At 47.3% G+C, this 22,816-nt stretch overlaps 1 protein-coding gene across 6 annotated transcripts in view; it reads right to left on the bottom strand.

Annotated features, from left to right (window-relative positions):
- FHL1 (four and a half LIM domains 1) overlaps window positions 1-22,816 on the bottom strand; it is a 41,116-nt gene that overhangs the window by 14,940 nt on the left and 3,360 nt on the right. Inside the window, exons 2-3 of one of the 6 annotated variants that reach the window (XM_088665230.1) lie at window positions 22,556-22,669; window positions 1,894-2,075 (exon numbers count right to left, since the gene is read on the bottom strand). In XM_088665230.1, coding sequence (XP_088521356.1) covers window positions 1,894-2,075; window positions 22,556-22,616 — 243 coding nt within the window. In that variant the 5' untranslated portion in view covers window positions 22,617-22,669. Of the gene's footprint in view, window positions 1-1,893; window positions 2,076-9,892; window positions 10,735-10,797; window positions 10,886-10,984; window positions 11,141-22,555; window positions 22,670-22,816 lie in introns of those variants that run through there. The other 5 variants (XM_088665233.1, XM_088665231.1, XM_060270368.2 and 2 more) reach the window with 5 other exon arrangements.

Raw genomic sequence — 22,816 nt, 5'->3', positions numbered from 1 at the left:
AGTACCACTGTATTCTGCTCTGGTCAGACCTCACCTGGAGTACTGTGTCCAGTTCTGGGCACCACAGTTCAAGAAGGAGACTGACCAGCTGGAATGTGTCCAGAAGAGGGCAACCAAAATGGTCAAAGGCCTGGAAACGATGCCTTATGAGGAACGGCTTAGGGAGCTGGGTATCTTTAGCCTGGAGAAGAGAAGGTGAAGGGGCGATATGATAGCCATGTTCAAATATATCAAAGGATGTCATATAGAGGAGGGAGAAAGGTTGTTTTCTGCTGCTCCAGAAAAGCAGACACGGAGCAATGGATTCAAACGACAAGAAAGAAGATTCCACCTCAACATGAGGAAGAACTTCCTGACAGTAAGAGCTGTTTGACAGTGGAATTTGCTGCCAAGGAGTGTGGTGGAGTCTCCTTCTTTGGAGGTCTTTCAGCAGAGGCTTGACAGCCATGTGTCAGGAATGCTTTGATGGTGTTTTTGTGTGTTTTTTTCCCATCAGGCGGATATTTTAGTTCCAAAAAGGTTTGCTGCAGAGTTGGGACAGAGCCTGGCAAAACACAATGGATTGTTTGGTACATTTGGGGCGGTAGCCAGAAGCATGTTGATATATTTGCCGTTCATTTGGTTTCTGGCCTCACCCTGTGCCAACCCTGTCTTTTTATAGTAGTGTTCCTTGTTAGGTTGATGGTGGGGTAAAAGCCATTCCATTGAATGTCCTGTGGAAGGTGCCCAGGGTTCCGCTGACCATGTGTCCAGAATCATACAGTTGGAAGAGACCACAAGGGCCATCCAGTCCAACCCCCTGCCAAGCTGGAAACACCATCAAAGCATTCTTGACATATGGCTGTCAAGCCTCTGCTTAAAGACCTCCAAAGAAGGAGACTCCACCACACTTCTTGGCAGCAAATTCCACTGTCAAACAGCTCTTATTGTCAGGAAGTTCTTATACATTACCTCCTCTATTGCCCTATTTACTCGGGCTTTAGAAACCGAACTCTATAATCAATCCTGAAGATAGAGTAAAAATTTTACTGTCAGGAAGTTCTTCCTCATGTTGAGGTGGAATCTTCTTTCTTGTCGTTTGAATCCATTGCTCCGTGTCCACTTCTCTGGAGCAGCAGAAAACAACCTTTCTCCCTCCTCTAGATGACATCCTTTTATATATTCGAACATGGCTATCATATCACCCCTGAACCTTCTCTTCTCCAGGCTAAACATACCCAGCTCCCTAAGCCGTTCCTCATAAGGCATCGTTTCCAGGCCTGTGACCATTTTGGTTGCCCTCCTCTGGACACGTTCCAGCTTGTCAGTATCTTTCTTGAACTGTGGTGCCCAGAACTGGACACAGTACTCCAGGGGAGGTCTGACCAGAGCAGAATACAGTGGTACTATTACTTCCCTTGATCTAGACACTATACTCCTATTGATGCGGCCCAGAATTGCATTGGCTTTTTGAGCTGCTGCATCACACTGTTGGCTCATGTCAAGTTTGTGGTCTGCCAAGACTCCCAGATCCTTTTCACCCCACTAGTCACTACTCTCCAGGATGAGAAGGAGCCATTGATGAGCACCCTTTGGGTTCGGTCAGCCAGCCAGTTACAAATCCACGGAATGGTAGCATTGTCAAGTTGGTGGTCTACCAAGTTTGTGGTCTATTCATCAGGAAAGAAGGACTTGTTTCCAGTTTTTCATGAGTACCGTTTGGGGACTCCAATTCCCTGAGCACTGGTCCTTCTAGCTAGGGATGACGAAGTCCCCAAACAGCTGGAGGGACAAATTTGCCTTTGTCCTCTCCCGCCTCCCTGAACATCCCCACGCTTATTTTTTTTGGGAGGGGGGTGAAGCATGGGATGGAAAGATCCATTCAGCAAACAAGCAAACTGTTCAAATAACCACCTTGGAATCGGCTCCGATCGGCTTCCTGCACTCGGCGCAGGTGTTGGCGCAGAACTTCTCGAAGCACTTGACGCAACAATGGCGGCCTTCCTTCTGCACATACTTCTTCCCGTGCAAGTTGTCGCGGCAATAGTGGCAGTCGAAGCGCTCCGACATGGTGCCCACCGTGTAGCTGGCAGGCCCTGTGGCAGTAAGAAGACAACGACAAAAAAAAAGTTTATTGTGAAAATAAAGGAAAGAAATGATTCTTTGTTAAATAGTTATTCTTACTTTCCAAGTCCCGGACTGCAGAATCCGGGACCGGCAGCCATTTGACACCGGAAGTTGCGTTGACGTTATTTCCGGTGTCGCTTTGCCCTTCTATGGGCACCAAAAATGGCCGCTGCCGGCTTCGAAAGTCGCTTCTACGCATGACCGGAAGTGCGTCGACGTAACTTCCGGTGTCACCCTGCCCATCTATGGGCACCAAAAATGGCCGCCGCTGACACCGGAAGTCGCGTCTATGCACTTCCGGACATGCGTAGAAGCGACTTTTGAAGCCGGCAGCGGCCATTTTTGGTGCCCATAAAAGGGGAAATCAGAAAGGAAAAAAATGGCCGCCGGCAGGAGAAAATAATGGAGAAAAACGGGAGACGAAGCGATAGGGGGGGGCACTGGGAAAAGGTAAGTAAAAACGGGGTTTCCCGGGGAAAACGGGGTACTTGGCAGCTATGGTTATTATAGATTCCAGATTCTAAGGAGATTTTTTAATTATCTTATGTTTGTATGTAAAAATAGATTTAGGAATAGTAATGTAATAAATGAATTAGAAGGAAGAATGGAGGAATGAACTACAAAGTGCCATATTAGTTATAAATAGAAACTTTGAAGGGGGGATGGAGGAAGTCAACATAGTAAAGGAATTAACAGGGGAGCTAAATCTGGTTAAGGGGTATTATCTTGTTAAGGTCAAAGAATATGGCTCCCCAAAAAGTGAGTTTGGGTGTATCTTATTTTTCTTTTTCTTTTAAAAAAATTTTAATTGTTCTTTTTTGTATCTTCTTTTTTGTTCTTTGTCTTTTTTCTTTGTAATGCTCAGAAAATCAATAAAAATATATTTTTTAAAAAACAAACAAACAAACCGTTTATTGTGAGGACCGTGCCTGTATACAAATACCGACACGACAATACTGAAAAATGCTAAAATTTGTTGCATACTACCGTATCCCAACGAAACCTCCATCCCACAAAACAGGAAGAGAAGGAAAACAAGCAACGAGTTAAACAGACGATGAAGGGGTCATGACTTTATCATCCATAAATCTTTCCCTGGCTTTCATGGTCTTCATCACAAAGACCGCTACCACATGGGTAATTCGTGGGTTAGCATCAACTAACAAAATTTTTACTCTATCTTCAGGATTGATTATAGAGTTGGGTCTCTAAAGCCAGAGTAAATTGGGCAATAGAGGAGGCAATGTATAAGAACTTCCTGACAATAAGAGCTGTTTGACAGTGGAATTTGCTGCCAAGAAGTGTGGTGGAGTCTCCTTCTTTGGAGGTCTTTAAAAGCAGAGGCTTGACAGCCGCATGTCAAGAATGCTTTGATGGTGTTTCCTGCTTGGCAGGGGTTTCGACTGGATGGCCCTTGTGATGTCTTCCAACTCTATGATTCTATGATCCTCTTTAATTTTCATGAAGCAAGGGCATAAACGGTGTTCTGCTGGGATTTTTGTAAATCATAGAATCATAGAGTTGGAAGAGACCACAAGGGCCATGAACACATTGGTTCTCCTTAGCTGTCCTTAGGAGGGAATGCTCGGTGAGGCCCCCTGCTTGCTTGCTTCTCTTGTTCTGAGCTTGCGGGCCTGACCCTGTAGCTGTGAGAGCTTCAGAGAGGAATGGCATAGAATCCTAGAGTTGGAAGAGACCACAAGGGCCATCCAGTCCAACCCCCTGCCAAGCAGAAAACACCATCAAAGCATTCTTAACATATGCCTGTCAAGCCTCTGCTTAAAGACCTCCAAAGAAGGAGACTCCACCACACTCCTTGGCAGCAAATCCCACTGTCGAACAGCTCTTACGGTCAGGAAGTTCTTCCTCATGTTGAGGTGGATTCTTCTTTCTTGTAGTTTGAATCCATTGCTCCGTGTCCGCTTTTCTGGAGCAGCAGAAAACAACCTTTCTCCCTCCTCCATATGACATCCTTTTATATATTTGAACATGGCTATCATATCACCCCTTCACCTTCTCTTCTCCAGGCTAAACATACCCAGCTCCCTAAGCCGTTCCTCATAAGGCATCATTTCCAGGCCGTTGACCATTTCGGTTGCCCTCCTCTGGACACGTTCCAGCTTGTCAGTATCCTTCTTGAACTGTGGTGCCCAGAACTGGACACAGTACTCCAGGGGAGGTCTGACCAGAGCAGAATACAGTGGTACTATTACTTCCCTTGATCTAGATCAGGCATCCCCAAACTTCGGCCCTCCAGATGTTTTGGACTACAATTCCCATCATCCCTGACCACTGGTCCTGTTAGCTAGGGATCGTGGGAGTTGTAGGCCAAAACATCTGGAGGGCCGCATTTTGGGGATGCCTGATCTAGACGCTATACTCCTATTGATGCAGCCCAGAATTGCATTGGCTTTTTGAGCTGCTGCATCACACTGTTGACTCATGTCAAGTTTGTGGTCTACCAAGACTCCTAGATCCTTTTCACATGTACTGCTCTCAATCCCATCCTGTATTTGTGCCTTTCATTTTTTTTGCCCAAGTGCAGTACTTTACATTTCTCTTTGTTAAAATTCATCTTGTTTGCTTTGGCCCAGTTGTCTAATCTGTGAAGGTCATTTTGGAGTGTGATCCTGTCCTCTGGGGTATTAGCCACCCCTCCCAATTTAGTGTCATCTGCAAACTTGCTCAGGATGCCCTCAAGCCCATTAGTTCTCCTGTGTCTCCCCAAAGTTTTTGGAGACCCCATGGATGGAATCTTTCAAGGAGTTGGAGACGGCATTGATAAGAGGTCCGTGTTTCGCAATAGAATTCTATGATTCTATGATCTACTCCCAGTATAAAAGAATCTGGCAGTTATCTACAAGTACCTGTTATTATTGGAGGGAGGGGGAGCATGCCTGAGATGGGCAGATTGAGTTTTTTTAAAGCTCCCCCCCCCATAACTTTTTGTACACGATAAGGATCCGGCGATCTACCGGTTCTTAAGTTCTTAAAGAAATGGGAGTGCCTGATCACCTCATCTGTCTCCTGAGAAATCTCTATGTGGGACAAGAAGCTACAGTTAGAACTGGATATGGAACAACTGACTGGTTCAAAATTGGGAAAGGAGTACAACAAGGTTGTATATTGTCTCCCTGCTTATTTAACTTATATGCAGAATTCATCATGCGAAGGGCTGGACTGGATGAATCCCAAGCTGGAATTAAGATTGATGGAAGAAATATCAACAACCTCAGATATGCAGATGACACAACCTTGATGGCAGAAAGTGAGGAGGAATTAAAGAACCTTTTAATGAGGGTGAAAGAGAAGAGCGCAAAATATGGTCTGAAGCTCAGCATCAAAAAAACCAAGATCATGGCCACTGGTCCCATCACCTCCTGGCAAATAGAAGGGGAAGAAATGGAGGCAGTGAGAGATTTTACTTTCTTGGGCTCCTTGATCACTGCAGATGGTGACAGCAGTCACGAAATTAAAAGATGCCTGCTTCTTGGGAGAAAAGCAATGACAAACCTAGACAGCATCTTAAAAAGCAGAGACATCACCTTGCCAACAAAGGTCCGTATAGTTAAAGCTATGGTTTTCCCAGTAGTGATGTATGGAAGTGAGAGCTGGACCATCAAGAAGGCTGATCGCCGAAGAATTGATGCTTTTGAATTATGGTGCTGGAGGAGACTCTTGAGAGTCCCATGGACTGCAAGAAGATCAAACCTATCCATTCTGAAAGAAATCAGCCCTGAGCGCTCACTGGAAGGACAGATCCTGAAGCTGAGGCTCCATTACTTTGGCCACCTCATGAGAAGAGAAGACTCCCTGGAAAAGACCCTGATGCTGGGAAAGATGGAGGACACTAGGAGAAGGGGACTCCCTGGAAAAGACCCTGATGTTGGGAAAGATGGAGGGCACAAGGAGAAGGGGACGACAGAGGACGAGATCATAGAATCATAGAGTTAGAAGAGACCCCAAGGGCCATCCAGTCCAACCCCCTGCCAAGCAGGAAACACCATCAAAGCATTCTTGACATGTGCCTGTCAAGCCTCTGCTTAAAGACCTCCAAAGAAGGAGACTCCACCACACTCCTTGGTAGCAAATTCCACTGCCCAACAGCTCTTACTGTCAGGAAGTTCTTCCTCATGTTGAGGTGGAATCTTCTTTCTTGTAGTTTGAATCCATTGCTCCGTGTCCGCTTCTCCGGAGCAGCAGAAAACAACCTTTCACCCTGATGGCCGGACAGTGTTCTCGAAGCTACGAACATGAGTTTGACCAAACTGCGGGAGGCAGTGGAAGACGGGAGTGCCTGGCGTGCTCTGGTCCATGGGGTCATGAAGAGTCGGACACGACTAAACGGCTAAACAGCAACACATTTTCTCCTACCGATAGGGAACCCACTTACAGACTCTAGAGGGGCTACTGGGTACCCCATAAGGGAAAAAGGAGCAGCGGATTTTTAAAATAACATGACCTGACCCAGAGCTGGGCAGCCTATTGCTTCGTAATCCCCAAAGGAACACATTGTTCCAACGGCTGGAACGCTGTCTCCCCTCCTCCTTGCCAAAACTTCCAGCTATGTTAACCTTGACCCGTTGTATCCCATTAATCCGGCTGGCTCATCCATCAAGAGACAGGACACAGGAGACAGGCAAACCTTATGGGCCAAAACGGCTTTGGAAGTTGATCGTCTTTCCAACAGCGTCATATCCTAGATTCCTGGCGTTTTGGAACTCAACGTTCAACAAAGTCAGGCCGATTGCCAGAGAGAGGTCGCTGTGAGACGGACCCCAAAGAGAAAACAACAACATGCCATACAAGCTCCCGAGTTGAAACAGTTCAATGCCTTGTCGGAGATTTGCAACCTTCCTAGGTCGCAACAAAGGTTCCCTTTCCAAGCTCTGGGAGGAAGACCGAATCCAAAGGGTGCTCATCAATGGCTCCTCTTCATCCTGGAGAGAAGTGACTAGTGGGGTGCCACAGGGTTCTGTCTTGGGCCCAGTCTTATTCAACATCTTTATCAATGACTTGGATGATGGGCTTGTGGGCATCCTGAGCAAGTTTGCAGGTGACACCAAATTTAATACCCCAGAGGACAGGATCACACTTCAAAATGACCTGAACAGATTAGACAACTGGGCCAAAGCAAACAAGATGAATTTTAACAGGGAGAAATGTAAAGTACTACACTTGGGCAAAAAAAATGAAAGGCACAAATACAGGATGGGTGACACCTGGCTTGAGAGCAGTACATGTGAAAAGGATCTATGAGTCTTGACAGACCACAGACTTGACATGAGTCAGCAGTGTGATGCAGCAGCTCAAAAAGCCAATGCAATTCTGGGCTGCATCAATAGGAGTATAACGTCTACATCAAGGGAAGTAATAGTACCACTGTATTCTGCTCCGATCAGACCTCACATGGAGTACTGTGTCCAGTTCTGGGTACCACAGTTCAAGAAGGATACTGACCAGCTGGAACCTGTCCAGAAGAGGGCAACCAAAATGGTCAAAGGCCTGGAAACGATGCCTTATGAGGAACGGCTTAGGGAGCTGAGTATGTTTAGCCTGGAGAAGAGAAGGTTAAGGGGTGATATGGTAACCATGTTCAAATATATCAAAGGATGTCATATAGACGAGGGTGAAAGGTTGTTTTCTGCTGCTCCAGAAAAGCGGACACGGAGCAATGGATTCAAACGACAAGAAAGAAGATTCCACCTCAACATGAGGAAGAACTTCCTGACCGTAAGAGCTGTTCGGCAGTGGGATTTGCTGCCAAGGAGTGGAGTCTCCTTCTTTGGAGGTCTTTAAGCAGAGGCTTGAAAAGCATATGTCAGGAATGCTTTGATGGTGTTTCCTGCTCGGCAGGGGGTTGGACTGGATGGCCCTTGTGGTCTCTTCCAACTCTATTATAATTCTAACTTCAAGAAAGAAGATTCCACCTAAACATTAGGAAGAACTTCCTGACAGTAAGAGCTGTTCGGCAGTGGGATTTGCTGCCAAGAAGTGCGGTGGAGTCTCCTTCTTTGGAGGTCTTTAAGCAGAGGCTTGACAGGCATATGTCAAGAATGCTTTGATGGTGTTTCCTGCTCGGCAGGCGGTTGGACTGGATGGCCCTTGTGGTCTCTTCCAACTCTAGGATTCTATGCCATTCCTCTCTGAAGCTCTCACAGCTACAGGGTCAGGCCCGCAAGCTCAGAACAAGAGAAGCAAGCAAGCAGGGGGCCTCACAGAGCATTCCCTCCTAAGGACAGCTAAGGAGAACCAATGTGTTCATGGCTAACTTGTTTCTGCAATGTTGTCTCTGGCACGAAATCTAATCTAAATATAGGCGCATGATCCCATTGTTTCCCAAGTCGCTTGCCCTTTAACTCATTTATCCGGAATTCGGTCCGGCTATTTTGGGTCATGGCAACGGTGTGTGGAGCATATTCAACAAATGGGAGGGAGGAAAACTGGGAAGCAAATAGCTTTTGGGGGGGGGAGTGCGCTAATGTCTCTGGAAAGATGCGAAATGATTTCCGCAGCCTCCGTCTGCCCGTCAGCTGGCAAAGTGGGGTTGAAGCTCAGTTCAAGAAGGATACTGACAAGCTGGAATGTGTCCAGAGGAGGGCAACCAAAATGGTCAAAGGCCTGGAAACGATGCCTTATGAGGAACGGCTTAGGGAGCTGGGTATGTTTAGCCTGGAGAAGAGAAGGTTCAGGGGTGATATGATAGCCATGTTCAAATATATAAAAGGATGTCATCTAAAGGAGGGAGAAAGGTTGTTTTCTGCTGCTCCAGAGAAGCGGACACGGAGCAATGGATTCAAACTACAAGAAAGAAGATTCCACCTAAACATTAGGAAGAACTTCCTGACAGTAAGAGCTGTTCGACAGTGGGATTTGCTGCCAAGGAGTGTGGTGGAGTCTCCTTCTTTGGAGATCTTTAAGCAGAGGCTTGACAGGCAGATGTCAAGAATGCTTTGATGGTGTTTCCTGCTTGGCAGGGGGTTGGACTGGATGGCCCTTGGGGTCTCTTCCAACTCTATGATTCTATGATTCTAAGATTCTATTAATTGTATTTTCACCATGCTCTGTATTATCTAAAAATGAAAGCATTTATTTAAAAAACAGGACTGCACAGCAACAATCTAGTCTCATCATGTTCAGTGGGACTTATTCCCGAACCGACGGTGCAAACATAGGCACCCCTTGCTTGTACCTTGTACCTAAAACTCTGCACAAGCCTGCATCAGAGTTCCTAAACATTAGGAAGAACTTCCTGACATAAGAGCTGTTAGACAGTGGAGTTTGCTGCCAAGAAGTGTGGTGGTGTCTCCTTCTTTGGAAGTCTTTAAGCAGAGGCTTGACAGCCATATGTCAAGAATGCTTTGATGGTGTTTCCTGCTTGGCAGGGGGTTGGACCGGATGGCCCTTGGGGTCTCTTTCTACTCGAGGATTCTATGATAAGAGAATTGTAGAGTTGAAAGGGATCCCTGAGGGTCATCTAGGCAACCCCCCGGGGCAAGGCAGGAATCTCCACGAGACCATTCTGTTTTTCCCCTCTGCTTCAAGACCTCCAAAGAAGGAGACTCCACCATACTCCTTGGCAGCAAATCCCACTGTCAAACAGCTCTTACTGTCAGGAAGAACGCAACAATGGAGACCGGAGGCGGAGGAGGGAAGCCCAGCAGAGGGATGATAAAGCCACCTCTGAAATTTCACACATATCAGTGAATACCGTGTTTCTCGTCAAACAAAGACGTACCAACAAAAGAAGACAACTTTTCGCGAGTTGATTAAATAGAAGACCTACCCCCAAAATAAGCCGCAGTGGGGGAGCAGGTGTGGCAAGAAAAGGAAGGCGTTTAAGCGCCTTCAGAAGAGCCGGCAAGAGGCAAAAGCGCTCTTTGCCACCGCTGCAGCGCTCAGGGCGCCCGACCCCCAGCCGCCTCTTGCCGGGCCCCCCTCTGCCGCCGCTTCTCTCCGCGTCTGCTTCCTGCTCCGCCGACGCAGCCGTGCTCCGTGGATCACGGCGTTTCTTCTGCTCCCCAGCAGCGTGCAAATGGGAGGGCCGGAAGCATCGAATCATAGAATCCTAGAGTTGGAACAGACCCCAAGGGCCATCCAGTCCAACCCCCTGCCGAGCAGGAAACACCACCCAAGCATTCTTGACATATGCCTGTCGAGCCTCTGCTTAAAGACCTCCAAAGAAGAAGGAGACTCCACCACACTCCTTGGCAGCAAATCCCACTGTCGAACAGCTCTTACTGTCAGGACGTTCTTCCTCATGTTGAGGTGGGATCTTCTTTCTTGTAGTTTGAATCCATTGATCCGTGTCCGCTTCTCTGGAGCAGCGGAAAACAACCTTTCACCCTCCTCTATATGACATACCTTTGATATATTTGAAAGATAAAGTTTTTTTACCAACTGCCCTACTGCCCACCCCTTAGCACCTATCATAGAATCATAGAGTTGGAAGAGACCACAAGGGCCATCCAGTCCAACCTTCCCTGGAAGGAATATCATTTTACAGAGGGTCCCCTTATTTGCCAGAAAGCCTCCCCCCCCAATATCATGAGGCTCAAAGGAAGAATATCCAGCCCAGTGAAATCCTGTCAAAACAGCAAGCCAGCCAGCCAGCCCGAACTCTTGCCCAAAGCACAAAAGACAACGAAAAGCCATATATATATATTTGGGGGGGGGGCGCAGAGGGGTTACCTGCGTGCCTGTGATAAGCCATCCTTCAGCGAGGACCAATTCCCGAACCAGCCCTCCTTTAGGAGCTCGGCTGATAAGACCTTGTCTCAGTTGGAGAGTTCAGGGAGACTATTAATATTTTTGGGGGGGGGGACACAAGAGATGTCCACACCCCCTTTGCCTGGGACTTCCGCGGAAAAGATCTTACCATTTTAGGTGATCTCAGGGGAGAAGAATAGGGCACCGCCAACGGGATATAAATACCTGCCCGGCTACTTCAGTCTCCGAAAATTCCCCAAAGGCTGAGTAACCCTTGTAGGAATCTGAGCCCTCTTGGCGTGGGTGCATCATTTCGGGAAGTTTTGAATGGCTGTCCTTTTTAATCTTTTGTTGGAAGCGGCTCAGAGCAGCTGGGGAGAGCCAGCCGGATGGGCGGGGCAGAAATGACCTATCATTATTATTATTATTACTAGTGTAATTCAGCCCGTTAAGTAAATGGACACTAGAACTTCCCGGGGTTCGGAGAAGCGCTTGCGCAGCGCTTTTCCGAACCCCGGGACCTTTCCTTCCTGTCGGCGGCAGGGGGACAGGTACGAAGGAGGAGAAAGCAGCCCTTTCTCCTCCTTCCTTCCTCTCCCCCAGCCGCCGACAGGAGGGACAGGTCCCGAGGTTCGGAGAAGCGTATGTGCAGCGCTTCTCCGAACCCGGGGACCTGTCCTTGCTGGACGCACACATGCGCTCTCCCCCCCCCCCGCCAACACTCAGTCTGGCTGGGAGCAGCGGTTGGCGGCTGCAGAGAAACGGTAGGTGGGGTGGGTGGGGAGAGCGTGTGTGTGTGTGTATGCGTTCAGTCTCTGCGTCCAATCCCTGTGTCCGTGGGGCACATGCACTATAGCGCGGACACAGGGACTGGACGCAGAGACACTTGCACTTTATTATATAGGATTATTATTATTATTATTATTATTATTATTATTATTATTATTATTAGTATGGTTCAGGCTGAGCATCATAGAATCATGGAGTCATATGCAGGAGGGAGAAAGATTGTTTTCTGCTGCTCCAGAGAAGCGGACACGGAGCAATGGATTCAAACTACAAGAAAGAAGATCCCACCTCAACATTAGGAAGAACTTCCTGACAGTAAGAGCTGTTCGACAGTGGGATTTGCTGCCAAGATGTGTGGCGGAGTCTCCTTCTTTGGAGGTCTTTAAGCAGCAGAGGCTTGACAGGCATATGTCAAGAATGCTTGGATGGTGTTTCCTGCTTAGCAAGGGGTTGGACTGGATGGCCCTTGGGGTCTCGTCCAACTCTAGGATTCTATGATTCTATGTAATTATAGGTTTGATAGTGTTGTGCAGGCTTCCCCAACCTTGGCCCTCCAGATGTTTTTGGCTACAATGATCCCTAGCTAGCAGGACCAGTGGTCAGGGGTGATGGGAATTGTAGTCTCAAAACGATCTGGAGGGTTGAGGAATATTGTGTATATCAGTTCCTGGCGAGCGTAAGAAAACGGAGACAAATGGAGACTTGGCTTGCTTTTCCAAACAGGAACGAAGTATAAGCACGGGGCCTCGGAAAGAGGTTTCCAGGGTGTTAGTCATCAGGGAAGAAGCCGCAGGGAGAAAGAGCTTTATTTGGAAATGTCAGAGATGTAGGGGCACAAAAAGGGAGGCTTTTGGCTGCTTCGCGGCAAAGCAGGTTTGGAAGAAGGCGGCAACTTTCCCTCTAGACCAGGCATATTTGGGATGCTCGACTTAATTGCTGAAGACAGGCCTGGCCAAACTCGGCCCTCCGGATGTTTTGGGACTACAATTCCCATCATCCCTGACCACTGGTCCCGGACGATGGTCGTTGTAGTCCCAAAAGAGCGGGAGGGCTGAGTTTGGGATGCTTGACTTAATTGCTTAAGACAGGCCTGACCAAACTCGGCTCTCCGGATGTTTTGGACTACAATTCCCATCATCCCTGACCACTCGTCCCAGACGATGAGAGTTGTCGTTCCAAAAGAGCTGGAGGGCTGAGTTTGGGATGCTGGACTTAATTGCTTAAGACAGGCCTGGCCAAACGCGGCCCTCCGGATGTTTTGGGACTACAATTCCCATCACCCCTAGCTCACAGGACCAGTGGTCAGGGACGATGGGCACTGTAGTCCCAAAAGAGCGGGAGGGCTGAGTTTGGGATGCTTGACTTAATTGCTGAAGACAGGCCTGGCCAAACTCGGCCCTCCTTCGGATGTTTTTTGACTACAATTCCCATCACCCCTAGCTCACAGGACCAGTGGTCATGGACGATGGGTGTTGTAGTCCCAAAACAGCAGGGGGAGGCCAAGTTTGGCCACCACTGTTCTAGATCAGGTGTGGCCACACTTGGCCCTCCAGCTCTTTTGGGATTACAACTCCCATCACCCCTTGCTCACAGCACCAGCGGTCAGGGACGATGGGCATTGTAGTCCCAAAACAGCAGGGGGAGGCCAAGTTTGGCCACCACTGTTCTAGATCAGGTGTGGCCACACTTGGCCCTCCGGATGTTTTGGGACTACAACTCCTATCATCCCTAGCTCACAGGACCAGCAGTCAGGGACGATGGGCGTTGTAGTCCCAAAACAGCTGGGGGGCCGAGTTTGGCCACCACAGTGCTAGGCAGTACCCTTCCACCTTGACCATGGAGCAGGCATGGCCCAACTTGGCCCTCCAGCTCTTTGGGGACTACAACTCCCATCGTCCCTAGCTCACAGGACCAGTGGTCAGGGACGATGGGCATTGTAGTCCCAAAAGAGCGGGAGGGCTGAGTTTGGGATGCTGGACTTAATTGCTGAAGACAGGCCTGGCCAAACTCGGCCCTCCGGATGTTATGGGACTACAATTCCCATCGTCCCTGACCACTGATCCCTGTGAGCTAGGGACGATGGGAGTTGTAGTCCCAAAAGAGCGGGAGTGGGAGATCCCACCTCAACATTAGGAAGAACTTCCTGACAGTAAGAGCTGTTCGACAGTGGAATTTGCTGCCAAGAACTGTGGTGGAGTCTCCTTCTTTGGAGGTCTTTAAGCAGAGGCTTGACAGCCATATGTCAGGAATGCTTTGATGGTGTTTCCTGCTCGGCAGGGGGTTGGACTGGATGGCCCTTGTGGTCTCTTCCAACGCTATGATTCTATGAAAAGCCTCCCTAAACAGGGCTGCCTTCAGATGTCTTCTAAAAGTCTGGTAATTGTTTTTCTCTTTGACATCTGATGGGAGGGCGCCACCACCGAGAAGGCCCTCTGTCTAGTTCCCTGCAACTTGGCTTCTCGCAACGAGGGAACCGCCAGAAGGCCCTCGGCGCTGGACCTCAGTGTCTGGGCAGAACGATGGAGGTGGAGATGCTCCTTCAGGTATCCTGGACCGAGGCCGTTTAGGGCTTTCAAGGTCAGCACCAACAATTGGAACTGTGCTCGGAAACGTCCCAGGAGCCAATGTAGGTCTTTCAAGACCGGTGTTATGTGGTCTTGGCGGCCGCTCCCAGTCACCAGTCTAGCTGCCGCATTCTGGATTATTTGTAGTTTCCGGGTCACCTTCAAAGGGAGCCCCACGTAGAGCGCATTGCGGTAGTCCAAGCAAGAGATAACCAGAGCATGCACCACTCGGGCGAGACAGTCTACGGGCAGGGAGGGTCTCATCCAGCGTACCAGATGGAGCTGGTAGACAGCTGCCTTGGACACAGAATTTACCTGCGCCTCCATGGGCAGCTGTGAGTCCAGAATGACTCCCAGGCTGCGCACCTGGTCCCACAAAAATAGATTATAGTTGTTGTTTTTATGAGTCATCATGAATAGCTCGAAATACAGTGGATAATCGTAAAAATCTACATTGAATCGGGTGGTTTCAAAGGGGTCACTTTAAGACAGGCACCCACAACCTCCGCCCCTCCAGATGTTTTGGACTACAATTCCCATCACCCCTGACCACTGGTCCTGCTAGCTAGGGATCATGGGAGTTGATGGCCAAAAACATCCGGAGGGTTTTAAGCAGAGGCTTGACAGGCACATGTCAAGAATACTTTGAAGGTGTTTCCAGCTTGGCAGGGGGTTGGACTGGATGACCCTTGTGGTCTCTTCCAACTCTATGATTCTATGATTCTTCCACTGCCTCCCGCAGTTTGGTCAAACTCATGTTCGTAGCTTCGAGAACACTGTCCAACCATCTCGTCCTCTGTCGTTCCCTTCTCCTTGTGCCCTCCATCTTTCCCAACATCAGGGTCTTTTCCAGGGAGTCCCCTTCTCCTAGTGTCCTCCATCTTTCCCAGCATCAGGGTCTTTTCCAGGGAGTCTTCTCTTCTCATGAGGTGGCCAAAGTAATGGAGCCTCAGCTTCAGGATCTGTCCTTCCAGTGAGCGCTCAGGGCTGATTTCTTTCAGAATGGATAGGTTTGATCTTCTTGCAGTCCATGGGACTCTCAAGAGTCTCCTCCAGCACCATAATTCAAAAGCATCAATTCTTCGGCGATCAGCCTTCTTTATGGTCTAGCTCTCACGTCCATATATCACTACTGGGAAAACCATAGCTTTAACTATACGGACCTTTGTTGGCAAGGTGATGTCTCTGCTTTTTAAGATGCTGTCTAGGTTTGTCATTGCTTTTCTCCCAAGAAGCAGGCGTCTTTTAATTTCGTGACTGCTGTCACCATCTGCAGTGATGAAGGAGCCCAAGAAAGTAAAATCTCTCACTACCTCCATTTCCTCCCCTTCTATTTGCCAGGAGGTGATGGGACCAGTGGCCATGATCTTGGTTTTTTTTGATGTTGAGCTTCAGACCATATTTTGCGCTCTCCTCTTTCACCCTCATTAAAAGGTTCTTTAATTCCTCCTCACTTTCTGCCATCAAGGTTGTGTCATCTGCATATCTGAGGTTGTTGATATTTCTTCCGGCAATGTTAATTCCAGCTTGGGATTCATCTAGTCCAGCCTTTCGCATGATGAATTCTGCATATAAGTTAAATAAGCAGGGAGACAATATACAACCTTGTTGTACTCCTTTCCCAATTTTGAACCAGTCAGTTGTTCCATATCCAGTTCTAACTGTAGCTTCTTGTCCCACATAGAGATTTCTCAGGAGACAGATGAGGTGATCAGGCACTCCCATTTCTTCAAGGACTTGCCATAGTTTGCTGTGGTCACACAGTCAAAGGCTTTTGCATAGTTGATGAAGCAGAAGTAGATGTCTTTCTGGAACTCTCTAGCTTTCTCCATAACCCAGTGCGTGTTTGCAATTTGGTCTCTGGTTCCTCTGCCCCTTCGAAATCCAGCTTGCACTTCTGGGAGTTCTCGGTCCACATACTGCCTAAGCCTGCCTTGTCGAATTTTAAGCATAACCTTGCTAGCGTGTGAAATGAGCGCAATTGTGCGGGAGTTGGAGCATCCTTTGGCGCTGCCCTTCTTTGGGATTGGGATGTCGACTGATCTTCTCCAATCCTCTGGCCATTGCTGAGTTGGTCTATATACCAACTGGTGTATACCATACTTTCTTTAAGAACTTGCCCTAGTTTGCGGTGGTCGACACAGTCAAAGGCTGTTTGCCTACCCATGGCATAATAGAAAGGGAGAGAAGAGGGACGAGGGAAACTGCAAAGGCTTGGAGGAAGATTCGAAGCTGCTGCTGCTGATCTATGCCTCCAGCCAAACTCTCTTTTGCCAAACACCTCTCACCAACCGGTCAAGGATGTTCAGTCACAGCAACATGTGAGCCTGGAGGAAGCCAAAGAGAATTTCGGACCCGAAGGTTCGCAGAAAGGAGCAGCAGATGGCAAATGTCTAAAAGGAACTGATATGTATACCAAGAGAATATATATATATATATATATATATATATATATATATATATATATTCTCTGGGAATATATATACTCCCTTCTCGCTCTTCTGTGATGGGAAGAGCCCCTGGGCACCGAACCTTCAGAGGTACAGAAGGGGCACTGGGGGGGGGGGAACTACGCAGCTTTCTCTCCTGTTCCACCAAATCTCAGCTGAGAAGAGATTCAAACTACAAGAAAGAAGATTCCACCTCAACATTAGGAAGCACTTCCTGACAGTAAGAGCTGTTCGGCAGTGGGATTTGCTGCCAAGGAGTGTGGCAGAGTCTCCTTCTTTGGAGGTCTTTAAGCAGAGGCTTGACAGGCATGTGTCAAGAATGCTTTGATGATGTTTCCTGCTCGGCAGGGGGTTGGACTGGATGGCCCTTGGGGTCTCTTCCAGCTCTATGATTCTATGAGTCTATGGTTCTAAGATCGCAGAATCACATTGAATGAGTTGCTCCCCACTCCTTGACTTAACCTACCTATCATCTATCTATCTATCTATCTATCTATCTATCTATCTATCTATCTATCTATCTGCTATCTAATCTATAATCTATCACAGGTAGGTAGCCGTGTTGGTCTGAGTCGAAGCAAAATAAAAAAATTCAGTAGCACCTTAAAGACCAACTAAGTTTTTATTTTGGTATAAGCTTTCGTGTGCATGCACACGTCTTCAGATACCTAATCTATCAATAATCTAATCTATAATCTATAATATCTATCTATTATAGATATAATCTATTATAATCTATTATAGATACCTATAATATTATATAGATACCTATAATATTATATTATATATACCTATACCTATAATCTATCAATCACTCATCTATCTATTTTGGGCCACCAAAATTGTCAAAGGCCTGGAAACAATGCCTTATGAGGAATGGCTTAGGGAGCTGGGTATGTTTACGCTGGAGAAGAGAAGGTTAAGGGGCGATATGATAGCCATGTTCAAATATATCAAAGGATGTCATCTAGAGGAGGGAGAAAGGTTGTTTTCTGCTGCTCCAGAGAAGCGGGCACGGAGCAATGGATTCAAACTACAAGAAAGAAGATTCCACCTCAACATGAGGAAAAACTTCCTGACAGTAAGAGCTGTTCGGCAGTGGGATTTGCTGCTAAGGAGTGTGGTGGAGTCTCCTTCTTTGGAGGTCTTTAAGCAGAGGCTTGACAGGCAGGTGTCAAGAATGCTTGGATGGCGTTTCCTGCTTGGCAGGGGGTTGGACTGGATGGCCCTTGTGATCCCTTCCAACTCTAGGATTCTATGAATCTATGAAAACTTTTTCAGAGCCCGAAAAGGCGAGATCCTGTGGGGAGGATTAAGCGGAAAGGTTACCCTGTAAATAGTTGGCATGGCACCCAATGCAAGCCAAAGGGTGTTCTAAAATAAGTCACGGGGCAGTGAGCCATCAAACAGCCCCGGGAGGACATGCAAATCTTTCCAACTCAGAATAATTGCCTTAATCCCTTTTGTCCCGGGGCCAACTTTAGAGCTTAGTTTCCCTGGAGTTTGGAAGACAACTCGGCACACACAGAGGGAGGCAGCGAGATTCAATGTTCGGCCAACCAATAGTTGCTGCTACTCAAAATAGCTGTCCATGGAGACGCAGGTCATAGAATCATAGAATCCTAGAGTTGGAAGAGACCCCAAGGGCCATCCAGTCCAACCCCCTGCCAAGCAGGAAACACCATCAAAGCATTCTTAACATATGCCTGTCAAGCCTCTGCTTAAAGACCTCCAAAGAAGGAGACTCCACCACACTCCTTGGCAGCAAATCCCACTGTCGAACAGCTCTTACTGTCAGGAAGTTCTTCCTAATGTTTAGGTGGAAGCTTCTTTCTTGAAGTTTGAATCCATTGCTCCGTGTCCAATTCTCTGGAGCAGCAGAAAACAACCTTTCACCCTCCTCTATATGGCATCCTTTCATATATTTGAACATGGCTATCATATCACCCCTTAACCTTCTCTTCTCCAGGCTAAACATACTCAGCTCCCTCCCTAAGCCGTTCCTCATAAGGCATCGTTTCCAGGCCTTTGACCATTTTGGTTGCCCTCTTCTGGACACGTTCCAGCTTGTCAGTATCCTTCTTGAACTGTGGTGCCCAGAACTGGACACAGTACTCCAGGTGAGGTCTGACCAGAGCAGAATACAGTGGTACTATTACTTCCCTAGATCTAGATGCTATACTCCTATTGATGCAGCCCAGAATTGCATTGGCAGCTCCATCTGGAACGCAGGATGAGACCCTCTCTGCCCAGAGTGGTGCATGCTCTGGTTTATCTCCCGCTTGGACTACTGCCATGCGCTCTGCGTGGGGCTACCTTGGAAGCTGACCTGAAAATTGCAGCTAAGCCAGAATACGGCGCCAGGAAACACCAAGACAAGTCCTGAGAGACCTGCCTTGGCTCCCCATACAAAGTACAAAAGATATTTCTTCGGCTTTACGCCCATCATAAAACACAACACAACAAAATAAATCCAATCAAACAGCGGACTCGTACGAGCCACAAACAATATAACACAATTCAGTTCACGAGGACAAATATTGACAATTCAAAAAGAAAAGTTTAAGATTATGATTAAAAATTTAGGCACGACGCTAAAATCAATATCTGATGTCATTATAGAAAATTCTTATAACTATACATAATCAGCTAACATTCCATTCCGTCCCTTGTCCGAGAGGACGGCTGTTACGAATTTAGCAACCTGTAGAGTAATATGCCTGTTGTCTTTGTCCATGGAGTTTTGTCTCCCTGCTTATTTAACTTATATGCAGAATTCATCATGCGAAAGGCTGGACTAGATGAATCCCAAACCGGAATTAAGATTGCCAGAAGAAATATCAACAACCTCAGATATGCAGATGACACAACCTTGATGGCAGAAAATGAGGAGAAATTCAAGAACCTTTTAATGAGGGTGAAAGAGGAGAAAGCAAAATATGGTCTGAAGCTCAACATCAAAAAAAACCAAGATCATGGCCACTGGTCCCATCACCTCCTGGCAAATAGAAGGGGAAGAAATGGAGGCAGTGAGATATTTTACTTTCTTGGGCTCCTTGATCACTGCAGATGGTGACAGCAGTCACGAAATTAAAAGACGCCTGCTTCTTGGGAGAAAAGCAATGACAAACCTAGACAGCATTTTGAAAAGCAGAGACATCACCTTGCCGACAAAGGTCCGTATAGTTCAAGCTATGGTTTTCCCAGTAGTGATGTATGGAAGTGAGAGCTGGACCATCAAGAAGGCTGATCGCCGAAGAATTGATGCTTTTGAATTCTGGTGCTGGAGGAGACTCTTGAGAGTCCCATGGACAGCAAGAAGATCAAACCTTTCCATTCTTAAGGAAATCAACCCTGGAAGGACAGATCCTGAAGCTGAGGCTCCAATACTTTGGCCACCTCATGAGAAGAGAAGAATCCTTGGAAAAGACCCTGATGTTGGGAAAGATGGAGGGCACAAGGAGAAGGGGACTCCCTGGAAAAGACCCTGATGTTGGGAAAGATGGAGGGCACAAGGAGAAGGGGACTACAGAGGACGAGATGGTTGGACAAGTGTTCTCGAAGCTACGAACATGAGTTTGACCAAACTGCAGGAGGCAGTGGAAGACAGGAGGGCCTGGCGTGCTTTGGTCCATGGGGTCACGAAGAGTCAGACACAACTAAACAACAACAATGAATAAGTTTAAATGTAAAATGAGTATTAAGATTCTTAGAATATAATGATTTATTGTAATATTGTGTATGGGAGATGAAAAATTTTGATGGTTTTTTTTTCTTTTTTTAGAATTGGAAAGTGCGATATTAAGTATGAACAAGAAGCGTGGAAGGGGGGGAGTAAGTACATAGTACAGGAACTATATTCGATAGAGATAAAGAATTGTTTTTCTTTTGTCTTTTTCTTTCTTTTTTTCTTTTTAATGCTGTTTTGTTGTGTGTTTTTTCATATATTCTGGTATTTTCTTGTATTTCTTTTCTGTATTTGTTATAAAACCAATAAAAATATATTTTTTAGAAAAAAAGAAATAAACAACTATATAACTTTTCTAAAAGTTAGATACTGTAGCTGTTTATTTCTTGGACATCTGGTGGGATCCTGGTGTTTTAATGTATTTTTAACATTCTGTTGGAAGCTGCCCAGATGGCTGGGGAAACCCAGCCAGATGGGTGGGGAAGAAATAATAAATTATTTTTACTACTATTATTACTACTATTATCAACTAAACATTAGGAAGAACCTCCTGACAGTAAGAGCTGTTCGACAGTGGGATTTGCTGCCAAGGAGTGTGGTGGAGTCTCCTTCTTTGGAGGTCTTTAAGCAGAGGCTTGACAGGCATATGTCAAGAATGCTTTGAGGGTGTTTCCTGCTCGGCAGGGGGTTGGAATGGATGGCCCTTGTGGTCTCTTCCAACTCTATGATTCTATGATTCTAATAGTATAACCACCTAAACATTAGGAAGAACCTCCTGACAGTAAGAGCTGTTCGGCAGTGGGATTTGCTGCCAAGGAGTGTGGTGGAGTCTCCTTCTTTGGAGGTCTTTAAGCAGAGGCTTGACAGGCACATGTCAGGTATGCTTTGATGGTGTTTCCTGCTTGGCAGGGGGTTGGACTGGATGACCCTTGGGGTCTCTTCCTACTCTGTGATTCTATGATTCTATGATTTTCCATCTGGAGATTAATCAACCAACGGAAGTGTGGATTCTTCTCGCTATCATCCTGTTTGCAGTTATTTTAACTGCATGCCAGGAACTGTGCCAGCTTGGCTGGCACCACGATAGAAGCTTCTGCGATATAAATCACCTTTCATTTTTACGCAGCTTCCTACGCAGGCAGGTCAAAGGCTGGGCAAGGCTCCAGTCGCAGCAGAGGTTTTCCAAAAGGTATCCATTTTGGTGCAGCGAACATGCAGCTCTCGCTCTGCTTGTGCCAATCGGGGGTCCTGGCAAAGCCCTGCCCTTTTATGGCCCTCGGTTGTCTCATTCAGGACCCCTTAACATATTTTTATTGCATCTCCCCATCGTTCAGGGGCGTCGGGGGGGGGTGGTTTCTGTCTGCAGCAGGACTCTTAAAAGTCATGGAGTTTTTTGGGGGGTGGCAGGTCAGGGCCGTCTTGACCCAGGGGCGCAAGGGGTGCGGGGCACCTGGGTGCCAAATTCTGGGGGACTCCAGAGAAGCGGACACGGAGCAAACTGCAAGAAAGAAGATTCCACCTCAACATTAGGAAGAACTTCCTGACAGTAAGAGCTGTTCAACAGTGGGATTTGCTGCCAAGGAGTGTGGGGGAGTCTCCTCCTTTGGAGGTCTTTAAGCAGAGGCTCGACAGGCATATGTCAAGAATGCTTTGATGGTGTTTCCTGCTTGGCAGGGGGTTGGACTGGATGGCCCTTGTGGTCTCTTCCAACTCTACAATTCTGTGAGACATCTCAGGAGCAGTTTTTTCTCGAGAGCGATTTTGGCCTGAAATGGGAAGCCTGGACTTGGAAGCCGTCTGATTTTTCCTCGTCATTTCGTATGATATTTACTGTTTTCTATTAGGTTCTGTAATTTCGGATCCTGCGGAATGATTTATCTGAGTGGATGGACCAACCGAGGAATTTCGTTGTTCTCGCAAGGGGACAAGGACAATTAAGATATCTTATCATCCTATCATCTTAGCATCTTAGCTTATCTTAAAGATGTTAACTGAGGGGGGAGGGAGAGAAGAAGAAGAAGAAAAAGGCTTGTTCTCTTTTTTCCCCCAATGTCATTTTGAACACCTTTTTAAATTCTTACTCAATATTACCCCAGAACTTTTTGATTTTATCATGTCGGATCTGCAGCAGGACTCTGAACAACCATGGAGTGTTTTTTTTTTAGCGGTGGCGGCAGGTAATACCAACTGAGACCCTCCGCCCATCTCCTCCCGAGCCACGAAACCAAGAGCGCCCCCCCCAAAATTGCCTTCGTCATAGACGTCCATTTCTGCGTTTCCGCTCCCTTCGCCGTCATTTTTCTCGCACATGGGGGCGACCTTCGCCGGAGCCTGGGCCCTGCCCTCTCCTCCGGGCGTTCTCTCTGCGACAGCCAGGAGAGAAGATGTCACAGTTAACAGGAGAGATGGAGGACCAGGGAGGCATCCGGGGTTGCTTAGCAACCACCTATCGGATGTCGCCGAGGCCTCCGGGAGGAGGCTGGCAGTCCAAAAGGGTATTCCCTGGTCTC

This window comes from Zootoca vivipara, chromosome Z2 (assembly GCF_965207765.1).
Source record: "Zootoca vivipara chromosome Z2, rZooViv2.hap1.1, whole genome shotgun sequence".
Lineage (NCBI taxonomy): Eukaryota > Metazoa > Chordata > Lepidosauria > Squamata > Lacertidae > Zootoca > Zootoca vivipara.
This window is presented reverse-complemented; position numbering and strand designations above follow the sequence as displayed.